General features: G+C 53.4%; 2 gene segments (V, D, J or C); both read left to right on the top strand.

The window, feature by feature from the left end:
- Positions 1-13,887, top strand: part of LOC102458305 (immunoglobulin heavy constant gamma 2-like) — a 209,142-nt gene that overhangs the window by 139,791 nt on the left and 55,464 nt on the right.
- LOC102456808 (immunoglobulin heavy constant gamma 2-like) lies at positions 956-13,231 on the top strand. The segment is given in 8 exon segments: positions 956-994; positions 4,001-4,043; positions 5,576-5,875; positions 6,233-6,544; positions 6,682-7,008; positions 7,343-7,678; positions 12,108-12,241; positions 12,489-13,231. Coding segments are annotated over 8 exon segments (1,575 nt in total).

Below are 13,887 nucleotides of genomic sequence, written 5' to 3'. Positions count from 1 at the left end.
AGGTGGAGTCTCCAGGACCGGAGTCTTTCAAGCCAGCTTTGGGGTCTCTTCCTAATGGCTCGGTCTTGGACAGATGTTGGGGTCTTAGGGCAGGAGCATCCATGGGACACGTACATCCCATCCCAGGGACACCTTCTTCTATCCTTAAGTGCCACAAATGGATGAGGTCTAAACATGCCAAGTTGCAGGAGACGTTCCACCGCCCATCGTACTGCTAGGAACCCCCCAGCTGCTCATCACTATCTTTGCAGGAGCAAAGACATGAAACCTTTTTATAATGCAGGCAATCTGCTAGCAGAGGTTAGAAGAAAAGTTAGCCAGAGGGAGACACAATCCCTGTGCACAGCTATGTACAGGATCTCTCTGTCTCAGAGGGTGGGGTAGCAGTGGGATGTTTTCCCAAGGGTGGGATAGAATCTCCATCCCAAAAGGTGTTGAACTCCTGCCTTGACCAAGCCCTGGCTGGGTGATTGTGTTAGGGTTGGTTCTGCTTTGAGCAGCAGGTTGGTCTTGATGACTCCTGAGGTCTCTTTCAAACCTGTGATTCCCACCCCTCTCCCACACCAGGAATATCAAATATCTCTGAGCTCTGCAGCTTTCGTGTGCATCTCTCTAGGGGGAAGCAACCAAGAAATGAACAAACAAACAACATGGCTAAAAAGGGGAAGTTGGCACCAGTGAAAGTCGCACCTCAGTTATTTTTTCACCCCAGGTTTCCTCCTGGCACTCACCCAGCTGTGAGAATTTCACACTTTCTAACCAGCTCTAGCCCTGTTTGCCCCCACTGGGCATCCTCCAATCTTCTCGGTTGACAATTATCTTGACTTTCATTTATGGGAAGGAGAGGGGCTGTCTCAGAGGCACAGATCCCTCAGAGGAACAGCACGGTAGACACGGAGCAGCGCTGGGTTCCTGGATAGAACACCCAGCCTAGAGTGCCCGGCCGTGACCCACCATGGCTGGTCGTTTGGTCCGTGAACTCTTAGCTTCTCACGTGAGTGCAGGGGTGCTTTCTCCTACCACAGCAAGTGTGTGTGGGTGCCTGAGAAAGGAGTCAGGACTTTGGGGGAGGAGGAGAGTGGGAGCTAGTGGTTGAGGAAGAGGTGGGGCTGGGAGCCAGGCAGGCTGAGGGCTCCCCTGACCTCTGAAGAGACATGGGGCATGTCCCCCTGTGCAGATGCAGTAGTGGGGCAGGGTGCAGCACATGGCCCTCCATGCACAGCCTATGTGTGCTGGGGTAACTCAGGGCAGGCTGTGCTCCCAAGGTAGAGATGAGGGGACAGAGCTGCATCCCTCACACCCCACCCAGCAGCTGGGAAACCAGGGGTGAAAGGGTTCCTGGGTCCCAAGAGCTCAGGCGTGGGAGCAACAACAAAGTCTGGGGGGAGCCCGGAACTGAGCTAGTAGGGGACACAGCTTGGGACTGAGGGGCACTGGAAGAGCTGCAGGGAGCCCAAAGCAGGACTGGGGGGCTGCGGGATGGGAGTGAGGGACACAAATGCAGCTGGTGGAATGTAGCTGAGCTAGCAGGGACTGCGGGGATCCCAGGGCTGAGCAATTAGCAGGGGCTGTGCCTCAGGAGTGGGAAACATGGGCAGTGTGGGGGGTATCCAGGGCTGAGCTGGCAGGAGCTGCAGATCGAGAGTGAGGGGCACCAGCATGTCTGGGGGAGCCCAGGGCTGGGCAGGCATGTCTTATATGTCCAGAGTGAGGAGCACTGGCAGGACTCGGGGTGTAGGGGTAGGCTGTCTGGGGCTATGGGTTGGGAGTGAGGGGCACAGTCTGCTCTGGGGGGCTGGGCTTACTGGGGCTGCAGGTTGGGAGCAAGGATCACCAGCAGAGCTGTGGAGCAGTGAGCTCTAGATTGGGAGCGAGGAGCACTGGCAGGTCTCGGGGTGTAGGGCTGGGCTGTGTGGGGCTGCAGGTCAGGAGTCAGGGTCCCTGGCAGGGCAGGGGGGCCAGAGATGGGCTGGAAGGGGCTGCAGGTCAGGCGTGAGGGGCACTGGCAGGGCTGAGGGAGGCCCATGGCTGGGCTACCAGAGGCTGTGGGTTAGGAGTGATGAGCACTAACAGGGCTGGGTGGGGGCAGAACTGAGCCAGCAGGAGCTGGGCGGGAGGGATGGGCACCGGCAGGACTCGGAGTGTAGGGCTGGGCCAGCAAGAACTGTGGGTCAGGAGTGAAAGGCACTGGCAGTGCTAGACGGAGGGGCTGGGCTAGCAGAGGCTGCAGGTTGGGACTGAGGGGGACCAGCAGGGCTGGAGAAGCTGAGGGCTGAGAAGGCATGGTCTGTAGTCAGGAGTGAGGGACCCTGGCATGGCTCGGATTGTAGGGTTAGGCTGGCTGGGACTATGGGTCAAGAGCACAGGGCACAGGCTGGGTTGGGGGGCCAGGACTGGTCTGGCAGTGGCTGTAGGTTGGGAATGAGGGGGACCAGCACGGCTGGGGGGCAGTGAGCTCTGGGTTGGGAGTGAGGAGCACCAGCAGGACTTGGGGTGTTGGGCTGGGCTGGCAGGGGCTGCGGGTCAGGATTCAGGGGCACTGGCAGGGCTGAGGAGGGTCCCAGGGCTGGGCTAGCAGGGGCTGGGGGTCGGGTGTGAGGGACATTAGCAGAGCTGCAGAGTAGCGACCTCTGGGTTGGGAGTGAGGATCAGGGTGTAGGGCTTGGCTGGGTGGGGCTACAGGTCGGGAGCCAGGGGTACCAGCAAGACTTGGGGGCAGGGGCTAGGCTGGCAGGGGCTGTGAGTCAGGGATGAGGGGCACTGGCAGGGCTGGGGTTGTAGGGCTTGGCTAGCTGGAGATGCAGGTCAGGAGTGAGGGGCACTGGCAGGTCTCAGGGCTGGGCTGGGTGGAGCTGTGGGTTGGAAGTCAGAGGCACTGGCAGGGCTGGGGGGCCAGGGCTCAGGTTGGAGGAACTGTGGGTTGAGCATGAGGGGCACCGGCAGGGAAGGGGTTATGGAGCTGGGCTTGATGGAGATAAAGGTCAGGAGTGAGGGACAGCAGCCCCTACTCCCTCACTCTCACCCTCAGCATTGACTGGGGGACACCAGCAGGGCTTGGGAGCTCAGGACTGGATACCAGGCCTATCAGAAGCTGAGGGACAGGAGTGAGGGGCACCATCAGTCTTAGAGGGAGCCCAAGGATGGGCTGGCAGGAGCTGCAAGTTGGGAGTGACGGGTGCTGGCAGGGGGAGTCCAGGGTTGGGCAGGCAGGTGCTGTCATCTGGGAGTCAGGGCTGGGGAGCCCACGGTGTGGATATCAGGCAGGTGCAGATGAGGAGTGTGGGGCACTGTCAATGAATTGGTCAGGACAGGCTAGGGGATCTGGAGGCTGGGGTATCCAGAGGCTGGGGGATCCAGAGGCTGGGGTATTCGGAGGCTGGGGGATCTGGAGGCTAGGGTATCCGGAGGCTGGGGTATTTGGAGGCTGGGGGATCTGGAGGCTAGGGGATCCGGAGTCTGGGGTATTCGGAGGCTGGGGGATCCGAAGGCTGGGCTATCCGGAGGCTGAGATGAGAGGTGCCCCAGAGTTGGGGTAGCCCAGTCTGTGATTTGGGGCTGTGGGGACATCCCCTGAGTTACTTCTACTGGGACTGAATCCTCTCTTCTCTGCAGCCCGACTGAACTTTTTTTTTCCCGATGGGGATTTAATTGTCTTGTCTTTTTAGTCCAATTTTAAAAAAAATTTGCAACTGAAAACTTTCTAAAGACGGGCACAGATTTGCCCTTTGGGGGTGTTCCTTGTCTGAGGAAACACCCTGAACTCACCGAGTGCAGGAGAGGGTCTCTCTGCGCTTTCCCTGCGTTCCTCTGCTAGCTCTGTGCTTGTGCTCCATGCCGAGAGCCGAGCGTGGGGGGTTCCCTGCAGAGCAACATGTGTCCTTGGCTGCCTGGGGCTGGAAGTCGCACACAAGCCCCAGTACTGATGACAGCTCAGTGTTCAGGCCTATAATTTAGCCTGTGAATAAAGCTGGCTCTCTATTGTGTGGCTCTCCCTTTCCAGAGAAGAGCTGCTCCCACATCTCCGACTGGAGATGGAGATGCGGGTATCTGTTCTCCAAGATGCCTTCAGTTTGAACTCCCAGAAATGGAGTCACCCACAATTCCTCCCGTACAAGTTAGGAAAGTGGCCTGCAAAATATTCATCCAAATCGGTTGGAATGTGCACGATACTGTGAATGGAAAATCGGGTTAGTAAAGCTGTCAGCTAGAGGGTATGATAGCCTGTCCAAGATTGAGTTTGTTAGCCAAATCCCAGAATTCTCACCCTAACCCAACCCTTAAACCCAACTCTTTATACCCCCAACTCCTTAACCATGAGCCTCAACCCAACTTCCAGCTTCCAAAAGATGAACCAGCTCCTTGACCCCCCCACACCTGAATCATCCCCATTTCCTTACAATCCTAATCTCACTGTTAATCCCGGCTCTACTGTCCCTATTCCCTAATTCTCACCCTCATCTTTGACCATCTCTTTGAACCCAACCCCCTAACCACAACATCCCAAACCTTACCCTCAAATCCTGTCTCAGGTTGCCATGGTCTTGAGATGTGTAGATTTCTCCTTGTTAATTCTTTTTAAAGGACATAGTGTGATAGGTCCTTGACCTTTGATTTCTAGACCATTGTGCGAAAAGAACTAAAGAACAGTTCTACCCTTAACCATAACCCCAGTGCTACCCCTAACCACTTCCCCATGACCCTAAGCCCACAGGGTTCCACATCACCAGCCAGGAATCAAGCATCCCGGCACCAGAACTATCATGTATCTTGGCAAATTGGCCCCTGGGGTTAGGAGCCCAAAGTCTCACTCACCTGGTTGAAATCCAACCACAACACGTCAGATATCAAACTGGAGCGTGGGAAGGTATTGGACCCTGAGCACTCGCTATGGCATTTAATATTTCCTCTGTATCCCAGAGCACTTCATCAGAACCATTCACTCCTCGCCTATTCATAATATTAAGACTTACTCTCACCCAAACAGCCCACATGGCTGAGTTGACTTGGAAAATCTCAGCCATTCCTATAAAGAATCCAGGGACTTCCCAGGACACTTACCAACTCAGTGAGCAACAGACTTGATAACGAGCCACTAGGGGGCGAAGGGTCCTAGCAATGAACTTGGGAGCCAAATGAGAGTATGGTATTCAATATCCCTGCCCAGCTAGTACTGCAAGAACAACATGCACACATCTTCAGCCAGAACCTTAAGAAATCAAAAGTTAGTGACACAGCACCTCTTTGGAGAGCCCTCTAATGTCCTCAAATTTCACTTTTATGGTCAAAATCTTGGGTTGTTTCTAGCTGCAGAAGCTGAGATTTCTCCAAGGGAAATTTCTCTGCCACTTGAGTATTTAATTCCCCTCGGTTCCTCAGGAAAATGCCACCTCCAGTTCCTGGTACAACCCTCCATTTGGTGAAATTAATGCTTTCTAGTGTACAATGGGACATTTGCACCGGGCATCGTTCGTTTGAAAGACTAGAGGTTCTCTACTCAACTCTGTCTCTCTCTGCCTCCTTTTCCCTCTGATCCTTTCTGCCACATCTCATGGTCTTTCTCTTTCTCTTTTTGCAGTTAGTCCCAAAGCCCCATCCGTCTTTCCCCTCACCTCCTGCTCTGCTGAAGCCACCACCTCTCAGGTCACCTTCGGCTGCCTGGTCAAAGGCTATTTCCCTGAGCCGGTCTCTGTGGAGTGGAGCCCCAGCATCGGCTCCACGGGTCTGAAGACCTACCCCTCCATGAAGCACACTTCTGGCGACCTCTACTCACTCAGCAGCCAAGCCACCGTCCCGGCCAGCAGCTGGGAATCCAACACCTATCGCTGCAACGTCAAGCACGAACCCACCAGCTCCACCATCACCAAGGAAATCCCAAGTAGGGGCAGCGTGGCTGCGAGAGGGGAGAGGGAGGTTGTAACGCAATGATGGTTGTAAGGAGAGAGGATGGGAGAATGTATGGAGGGAAAGAGAGAGACACCCTGGAGAAGAAAGAATGTCTGGGGTTTGGTGGGTGGTGTTGGATCTGGGGAAGGGGGAGGGAGTCATGCAGAGAAAGGGTGAGGGATGAAAAGAGAGAGACCTTGCACTGGGAAGTGGGGCAGAGGTCTCCGAAGTGGGCACCATGCAGTCGGGAGCAGAATGCCAGATGGGGAGGACCAAGCTACATGGAAAGGGGGGTGGAGAGACCAGTAGGGGCCTGTAAAACAATTGACACCTGCCACTCTCCTCCCAGAACCTGCAAGCGTCCAACCCACGGTGCAAGTCTACCACTCCTCCTGCACCACCAAGCCAAGCACCATCCACCTGCTCTGTCTCATCTCCGGCTTCTACCCTATGCCCCTGACGGTGGAGTGGCTGGTGGATGGTGTGTCTGGGCTGCTTCATGGTGTCACAGGCCCTGCCAAGAAGGATGCCGGTAGCCACACCTACAGCACCCACAGCAATGCCAGCATCTCCCAAGATGACTGGATGGAGGACAAGACGTACACCTGCAAGGTGTCCCACCAGGGCAATACAGTGGAGGACCAAGCCCGAAAGTGCAAAGGTGACACAGAGCCGGGATACTTAGGAAGGGTGGGAAAGGGAAACTGGGCTGGGTTTGAGGGAGGAGAAGGGAGATTGGGGTGGGCTTGGGAGAGGGAGAGCAGGTCTAGTGGCTGACTCAGTTTCTCCTGTTTCCAGACTTATCTACATCTACCAGCAACATCCTGATCTTCATGGTGCCCCCACCCCCTTCTGAGCTCTATGTGGGCCTCAGCCCCACGCTCACCTGCCTGGTCGTCAACCTGCCTAACGACGCTGACCTGAAAGTGGTCTGGTCCCGGGAGAAGTCAGGGCCCGTTAGCCCCGAACCCCTCGTCTTGTCTGAGCAGCGCAACCGCACCTTCACCGCCTCCAGCTCCCTGGCCATCTTCCCCCGCGACTGGGAAGCCGGAGAGAAATACAGCTGCAAAGTGGAGCACTCAGAGCTTCCCTCACCCATCATCAAATCCATCTCCAAGAAGCAAGGTAGGAGGAGGGTATGGTCCCTAAGAGAAAGACTCCTATTACAGCCCCCATGAGGGAGGGATGGTCTTTCAGGGGGAGTCCCAGCCCCTAACAACCTGGGATCCTGGCCCTTAGCCCCTCTCTGTTCCCATATGGGATGACACCATCCCACCTTCCATTCCACACGCCAACACAACCCCAGGCCCAGCCCTGCCCACCAATCTGCAGGACAGTGGGCATGTTCCTACACCCCTCTTCCCTCCCACACAAACACCAGCCCTGTCCATCTCTCCATGTGGCCCCAGCCCAGTGATATGCATGGCTCATCTGTGTCCTCCATCCCCACCCACACAAGGAAAGAGCTCTCCGCCCCGTGTCTACCTCCTGCGGCCCCACCCTGAGGAGCTGAGCAACAATGGAGACTCTGTCAGCCTCACCTGCCTGGTGCGGGGATTCTTCCCCGAGGACATCTCAGTGAAGTGGATGCAGGATCACCAATCCAGTGACAGCAACAAATCTGTCACCACCTCGCCCATGAAGGAAGGAGATGGTGATTCAACCTACTTCCTCTATAGCAAGATGACAGTCGACAAGGCCAACTGGAACAACGGGGCCACCTACACCTGCATGGTCATCCATGAAGCTCTGACACCAATGAAATTCACCCAACGCAACATCCGCCATGTCCCCGGTAAATGAAGACATCTTCTCCCCATCCCACTGCTAGCATTGTCTGGGAGAGCTTCCTGTAAATAATCTCTGTGCCATCAGTGATGCCAAGTGAATAAATGGAACTAGTATGTGCTCACTCCCAGGTCTCTTTGTTGTGGTGTCCCTGGGTAAAGTCTGGGGTTTGTTCAAGGGGGAGAAATTCTCAAGTTGGGAGCTGGGAGATGCCAAGATGCTCCAAGGCTGAGGATGCTCACATGCAGATCCTGTATGTGTGGGTACATCTATACCATGAAGACCTGGGTAGCTACATGGCAAGATGCTGTGGAAGGAAGGATGAGTAGATATATGAGTAGATGATGTGGAAAGAACGATGGGTATATACATGAGTAGAAGACATGGAAGAATAGTTGGGTATATACATGAGTAGGTTTTCTGGAGCAAAGGATGGGTAGATACATGAGTAGATGACGAGGAAGAAAGGGTGGGTGGATACATGAGTAGATTACATGGGTTGACACATAGGTCCCATGGAAGGAAGGACTGGTTGATACCATTGAAGAAAGGATAAGTTGATGGCATGGAAATAGGATCTATTGAAGGCGTGAAGGAAGGATGTGTAGATACAAAAGTTGAAGGCGTGGAAGGAAGGAGGTCTAGATGCCATGGAATGAAACATAGGCTGAGGCCATAGAAGGAAGGATGGACAGATGACATCAAAGAAGGGTGGGTTGAGGCTATTCAAGGAAAGATTCAGTGGCTACATCATGGAAGCAGTGTTGGAGAGAGGCCGAGAGAGACACTTAAACATATACATAGAAATTGCAGAGGAACAGATATGTTCAAGCCTATCTTGGGGTGGGGGGGGGGGTGGGGGGGGTGGAGGACATGTGTTCAGAAAGCACATTTGAAGAATACATACATATTTCTGAGAGGTGTAAGTGACCAACAGATATCACAGAGAGAGAGAGAGAATTATTTGAAGTAAAGTAGCATCTCTACCCCTAACTGAGATCAGGGTCATGTTAGGAATAGACACTGGAGTCAAAAGGGTCACACCCAAATAGAGAAAGAGGGAGAAGAAAGAGAGACAGTCAAATGGGAACAGACCTGCCCAAGCTCACATGAGTGACTGAGCTAGTATCAGAACTCAGTTCTATTAGGCTGCATTTTAATGGGGAACCGATGGCTGGAAAATTTACGGGTGACATTGGGGTACCAGAGAGTCCATGGCAGGGGATGGATGGGTAAATCTAAGGAGAGGGCTGGAGGGAGGAACCGTTCTGAAGGATGAAGGGATGGGAGTGGGGGTGTCCATAGATGGACTGTGAGAAATGGATGGACAGAGATGAGGATCAACACCGATGGGGATGAATGGTGATAGGAAAATGAGAATCCAAGGTGATGGATGGATGGATGGATGGATGGATGGGCAGGTAGAGATAGTGAGTAATGAGGGATGAGGATGAATACATGGATGAATAAGGCAATGGATGGATGGATAGATGAATATATATATCTGCCAATGGATGAATGTGCATTAAAGGGACAGATGGCAATGGTTTCTGGGAGGTGGATGGTACATAAAGGGATAACTAGATAAGTAGATGGGGTTGGATGGATGGATGGATGTGGAGGTAGAAGCATGGTGTTCGTAGGTCAATAAGGATGCATGGAAGTTATGGGGGAAGGAGGATCCAGATAAGGATTGGATGGAGCGTTGGATGCCTGAGTGGGTAGCTGGCCATCCCTGGCATCTCATTCAGACAAGATCTCTTCTAGGCTATTACCATTATATCAGCATCAACTTTACCCCACACTCTCTGCCACCACAGACAGGACCAGAAGCCCCAGAGGGATTTTCCAGACAGTGGGGTTAGGTAATTCGAATACCCTGGCCTCCAAACACTATTCACCCGCTGGCTAGGAGGCCAAAGGCTCTGCCTCCATCCCCATCGCCTCTGATCCTCAGCAGTAGCTGAGGAGGGAGAGCCGAGACAACATACAGCAAATGCCACAAGTCAGGATCAGCTACAGGGACAAAGTCCTTGAAAATAACAGCAGTAGTAGGGCTGTTATCCGGACCAGATACCAAGCTAAGCTAAAGTCACATTACCTCTGGTGACCTTCAGGGCCCAGGTAGTGGTGTGGCCCACATGATGCAGATTCTGCTATTGAGCCCCATCTACTACCTGCCCCCTCCAGGGTCCTGCCATGTGTGTATCAGCCTCAGAGATGGATGGCTGAGGGCAGGGCTCACACCAAGCAGTGGAAACACAGAGCTGGCACCTGGGGTTAAAAGGTCGCCACCTGCAGGGCAGGTGTTAGGGCTGCTCTCCTGGGGGCAACATGGGAGCTGCAGGTGGATTTCTATGCAGAGTGAGGTGTTAGCTGTGCAAGAGACAGAGACAAAGACAGAGAGGAGGAGAGAAAGCTACTCTGGTAGGGTATGTCTACACTACCACCCTAGTTCAAACTAGGGTGGTTAATGTAGTCATTCGAAGTTGCAAATGAAACCCGGGATTTAAATATCCAGGGCTTCATTTGCATCTTGCCGGGTGCCGCCATTTTTAAATCCCCGTTAGTGCAGACTCCGTGCCTGCGGCTACACGCGGCACGGAGTAGGTAGTTCGAATTAGGCTTTCTAATTTGAACTACCTTTACACCTTGTTCTGAGGGTAACGCACGGAATCCGCACTAACGGGGATTTAAAAATGACGGCGCCCGGCAAGATGCAAATGAAGCCTGGGATATTTAAATCTCGGGTTTCATTTGCAACTTCGAATGACTACATTAACCACCCTAGTTCGAACTAGGGTGGTAGTGTAGACATACCCATACAGATGGGCACACAGGTCACGTGGCAAGACACAGGATTTCTCTCACCTGGGCTGTCCTGGTTGTACACACAGAGAGACACCCAAGAGAGGGACATAGAAACATGCCCCCACGCCCATCCATGCACCTGTTCTCCAAACACCTCTAGGGAAGGGGGCTTTCTAGTGTGGGGGAGGGGAGATTAGAAACTATCATTCCCAGCTACAAAATACAGGTGACTCTCTTCGGAATAGCAACAAAGTTCAACTTCTGCACATCCCACTCCCGGGGCAATGACAGGTTGCCCTTTGTGAAGTGGACCCTGTATGATCAGCCCCAGAGATGGCTGAAATATCTCATGGGTGTTCAGGGGCATTGGGATGAGAGTCGTGAAGCCACCTACATGAAACCCATCCTTTCTGGTCTTTGGAGGCCTTCCCAACCTTGGCAGAATTCCGGGCACTTCACTCACTCTTATGGATTTAGTCTCACAAAGCCAGCTTTTGCAGACAGGGAAACTAAGGCACATTGAAATTTAACACCTGGCAAATTTCACTGTCTGGGTACCTGGTCATGGCACATGGGATGAGTGAGGTTCTGTGTCCATTTCATCTCCGTGGGCTGTGGTGGATGAATGGAGGGAAGGAAAGTGTGTGTGGGAGGCAGAGATGGATATGTCTAAAGATGGACAGATGGAGGCAGTGATGGATAAATGAATGGATGGGTGTAGCTAGAGAGAGATGGATGGAGACGTGCTTCTCTGGATGATTAGATGGATGGAGGTGTGTAGATAGGAGCGTTGGAGGCACGGATGGATGGACAGAAAGATGGATGGAGGGATGCTTGGATGGATGGATGAATGTGTCTAGGGATGGATTGTTGGATGGTTTCCAGCCATGGATGGATACATGTATCTGGAGATGCAAGGGTGGGGCATCCTCCATGGATGGATGGTGGTGTCTAAGGAAGGAATGATGGATGGTTCATGACCATGGGTAACTGCAGAGGTGAGAGGGGATGGATGGATGCATGGATGGATGGATGGATGGATTCTTTGTGTGTTGGATATATGGTTTCTGGTCATGACTGGATGGTTGTATCTAGAGATGGCTGAATGAATGCAGAGATGAATGGAGATGTCAAGGAGTTGATTGGTGGATGTATAAATGGATGGTTTCTGATTATGGATTAAGAGATGGATGGATGGTTTGTTGTCAGCAATAAATTGAGGTTTAATATTAAATGGACATGTGCATAGTTTGTGGTAATGGTTAGAAGGATGTATGGATGAATGAAGGGGTGGATCTAGAGAAGGGTGGATGGATATTCTTTCATCACGGATGAATGAAAATATGAATGGGATATGTCTAGAGATGGAAGTAGGGTGGCAGGGAGAGGAGGTGTCTAGGGATGGATAGATGTTTTGTGGTCAGGGTTGGATGGATATACCAGCTACATTAGTGGGTGATTTGCTTATGGTCAGGGTTAGATGAATATTCCTAGAGACAGATGAGCGGAGGGATGGAATGATGGGTGGAGAGTCAGAGACACCAACTGCGGTTGGGTGCAACATCTGAGCTTTCACTCTTGCATGGGCTGACTTGGAGGTAACATCTTTTTCTCTCCCCCCACAGAGGTGATCCTGTCTGGCGAGTTTTGCACCGAGGATGACAACGAGGAGCTCAACAGCCTCTGGAGCACCATCTCGGTCTTCATCACCCTCTTCCTCTTGAGCGTGTGCTACAGCGCCACGGTGACCCTGTTCAAGGTGAGAGAGAGAGAACGTAGGAGCGACGGGAAGAGCCAGGTTAGAATTGTTGAGTGCATCACTGGAGGGAAGGAAAAAAGGAGCCAGGAAGGAGAAAGAAGAAAAGCTGTGGGGGACACTGGCTGAATGAATGAGACACAGACATAGAAACCAGACAGAATGACACCGACAGACAGACAGAGCAGTTTCCCACCCCCAGCTCTGACCTCCCTCTCACGCCTGCCCTCTCTGTCCGTACCCTTTGCAGGTGAAATGGCTTTTCTCCACCGTGGTGCAGCTGAAGCGGGCGAACGGCCCTGAGTACAAGAACGTGATCCAGCGAGTGGTGTAGGAGCGCTGCCCCCTTTCTTTGGCATTGCCGTCCTGACTCCCACAGTGCCCTCCTGCAGCTCGGTGCCCTGGTAGATCCCTCCGGTGTGGGGCAAGAGTGATTCACCTCCTGTGACCTCCTGTGACCTCCTGAGCCCTCAGCCGCACTGCCCTGCTGTGAACTGGGCTGTGACTGGGCACCTTGTGTCACGCAGGGAGCCAGCGCCTCGAGCAAGGAACCAACCTGCGTCCCACGTCCCACTTGCACCCAGCAGTTCCCTGCTGTAGGAGTGGGTCAAAGACAGAGCCCCCTAGAGGAGAAGCTGCCCATGTCCTGGTCCCAGCCTGCCCAACCCATCCAGCCCCTCGAATTCTGCCTTGGACATACACAGCGCCCCCTAGAGGAGAAAACACCCATGTCCCAGTCCTTGCCTGCCCAACCCAGAGAGCTCCTCAAAGTCTCCCTGGCTCAGAGCCAGTGCCCGCTAGAGAAGAAATTCTCCTTGCCCCATTTTTCCACCCCCACCCAGTGGCAGCCAATCCCCCATGCTGGAGCAGGGCCACAGCAGGGCTGTGTCTGTCATGCAGTGTGTTGCATATTGAGCTCCTCACTGGGATTTGTGTGTGACGTTGTTTGCACTGAGTAACAATAAATATGTAGAGGTACAACTCAGGCTCCATTTTTTCTCAGCTCCCACCCCTGCTTTGAAAGAACCCCTCAGACCCACCCGACAGCCGCACGATGGCTGTGTCTAGACTGGCCAGTTTTTCCAGAAAATCAGCCGCTTTTCCGGAAAAACTTGCCAGCTGAATTTGGCCGCTTGAATTTCCCGCTTGAATTTCCGCAAAAGCACTGACTTCCTACTGCAAGAAATCAGTGCTTCTTGCAGAAATACTATGCTGCTCCTGTTCGGGCAAAAATCCCTTTTGCGTATCCTCGTGAAGTGAGTGTGTTATGGTTGGATTCCTTGCTGACCTATGCCAGACTACTCTGCCCCTCAAGCATTGTGGGTCATAACCCGGGGAGTCAGGTGGGTGCCCCCCAGTCGTCAACCCCTCTGGTAACAGCCCCAGAGATGGCCATTATTCCACTGTAGTGGGACGGAGTGGGTACCCACTGAGCCAGAGGCGGAGGAACCCTTCTAGGAGCCATTTTGGGCACAGGCTAGCCCCGCCCCCTCACCTGACCGGAAGCCAAGGGGCGTCAGCCGGGATGGTCAAAGGGGTGGCTGTGACATTCCCCTATCCTATTGTCCTGGGCTGGGACTGGCCCGGATTTGAAGATCTCATGCGCGAGGTCACCCTCAGGGGTTCGGCCGACCGGGGGAAAGTGGAGG

The sequence above is a fragment of the Pelodiscus sinensis genome, chromosome 30, assembly GCF_052426305.1.
Source record: "Pelodiscus sinensis isolate ZL-2025 chromosome 30, ASM5242630v1, whole genome shotgun sequence".
NCBI classification, from domain to species: domain Eukaryota; kingdom Metazoa; phylum Chordata; order Testudines; family Trionychidae; genus Pelodiscus; species Pelodiscus sinensis.
Note: the sequence above shows the minus strand (reverse complement) of the source record. Positions and strands in the feature narration are given on the sequence as shown.